This window comes from Brassica oleracea, chromosome C5 (genome assembly GCF_000695525.1).
Source record: "Brassica oleracea var. oleracea cultivar TO1000 chromosome C5, BOL, whole genome shotgun sequence".
Lineage (NCBI taxonomy): Eukaryota > Viridiplantae > Streptophyta > Magnoliopsida > Brassicales > Brassicaceae > Brassica > Brassica oleracea.
Window position 1 is genome coordinate 11,848,250 of NC_027752.1, and position 1,180 is coordinate 11,849,429.

General features: G+C 42.7%; 1 protein-coding gene across 1 annotated transcript in view; it reads right to left on the bottom strand.

Moving 5' to 3' along the window:
• Positions 1-844: 844 nt before the first annotated feature.
• The window catches only part of LOC106344528, a 902-nt gene continuing 566 nt past the window's right edge, over positions 845-1,180 (bottom strand). The window contains exon 2 of the mRNA XM_013783890.1: positions 845-1,169. Within this exon, the coding sequence (XP_013639344.1) occupies positions 845-1,169 (325 nt within the window). The remainder of the gene's footprint in view (positions 1,170-1,180) is intronic.

A 1,180-nucleotide genomic window follows, 5' to 3' on the forward strand; every position in this document is an offset into this window, starting at 1 on the left:
TCTCCGGGTGATCAAAACGCGAGCGACTCTTCCCTGTCGCTCTGGTAAGGTCGGTCTGATAGGGAGATCAGAGCGACTTGATGGTGTCGCTCCGGACTGGTCGCTCCGGTAAGGTGCTCGCCCAATGATCACTTTAAACACTTCTTTTGAACTCCAATTGCACCCAAATGTCTCCAAGAACTCCATGTGTTACTTCAATACCTGATACAGACTCATGTATTCAAAATGCAACCTAAACACGGCTAAATCATAATCTATATGATCAAAATGCACATGGGTGAATGGATAAAACAATAGAAATATGCAAGATATCAGTCTTCTTAGGTACTCATCGCTGAATAAAGAAATTATTCCGTCCACAAAATTTTCCAGACATGACCGAGTAATTGTTGCACAGAGTCGGAGGTATTCGTCGACCGCATCAGCCGCACTACCATATGCCAAGACACGAATGGCTGCGGTACACTTTTGAAGTGGAAAGAGACCAAGCATGCCGAGACCATCTCTCTTTTGTTGAAAGAATTGAACTTCATTGGAGAGTCGGTCGACAATATGCATGAACAATGGTTTGTTCATTCTAAATCATCTTCGGAATAGATTTTCAGGATATGTTGGATCTTCGCTGAAATAATCATTCCATCAACGTACATCGCCTTCTTCACGATTACACACGAGAAGAACATGTTAACAACAGAACATGACCAACAAACAACAACTCATAGAAATACATTCTTGTCATAACCAAGAAACAACAACTCATATTAATTCACGACAACGTTCAAACAACAAGTCATAGAGATACATTTTTGACAAAGTCCAAACAACAAAAACCATGAAACTTAAACTAAGTGGAGAACAACTCGTTTATGAGGTTCTTTTTTAGAGCTTCTTCGTACTCAGCCAATGGTTCTGTCTTTGCTAGTAGACGGTCAAGTAGACCCAACTTCAGGAGTCTTTCTTTCCTAGTCAAATCCTCTTGTTTAATGGACCACATACGCTCAAACTCGGCCAGCCCCTTCCCCTCTTCCATTGTCTTCTGTCCACGGCTCTTCGCTGCCTTATCACCAGTGGGCCTAGCAGTTCCCTCATCCGCTTCACCAGCCTTGTAGTTAGTTGCGTGAGATGTTGAGGATTGTGAACCGTCCTCACACTTCCTCTTTTTAGAGCTTCTGTCGGGTTT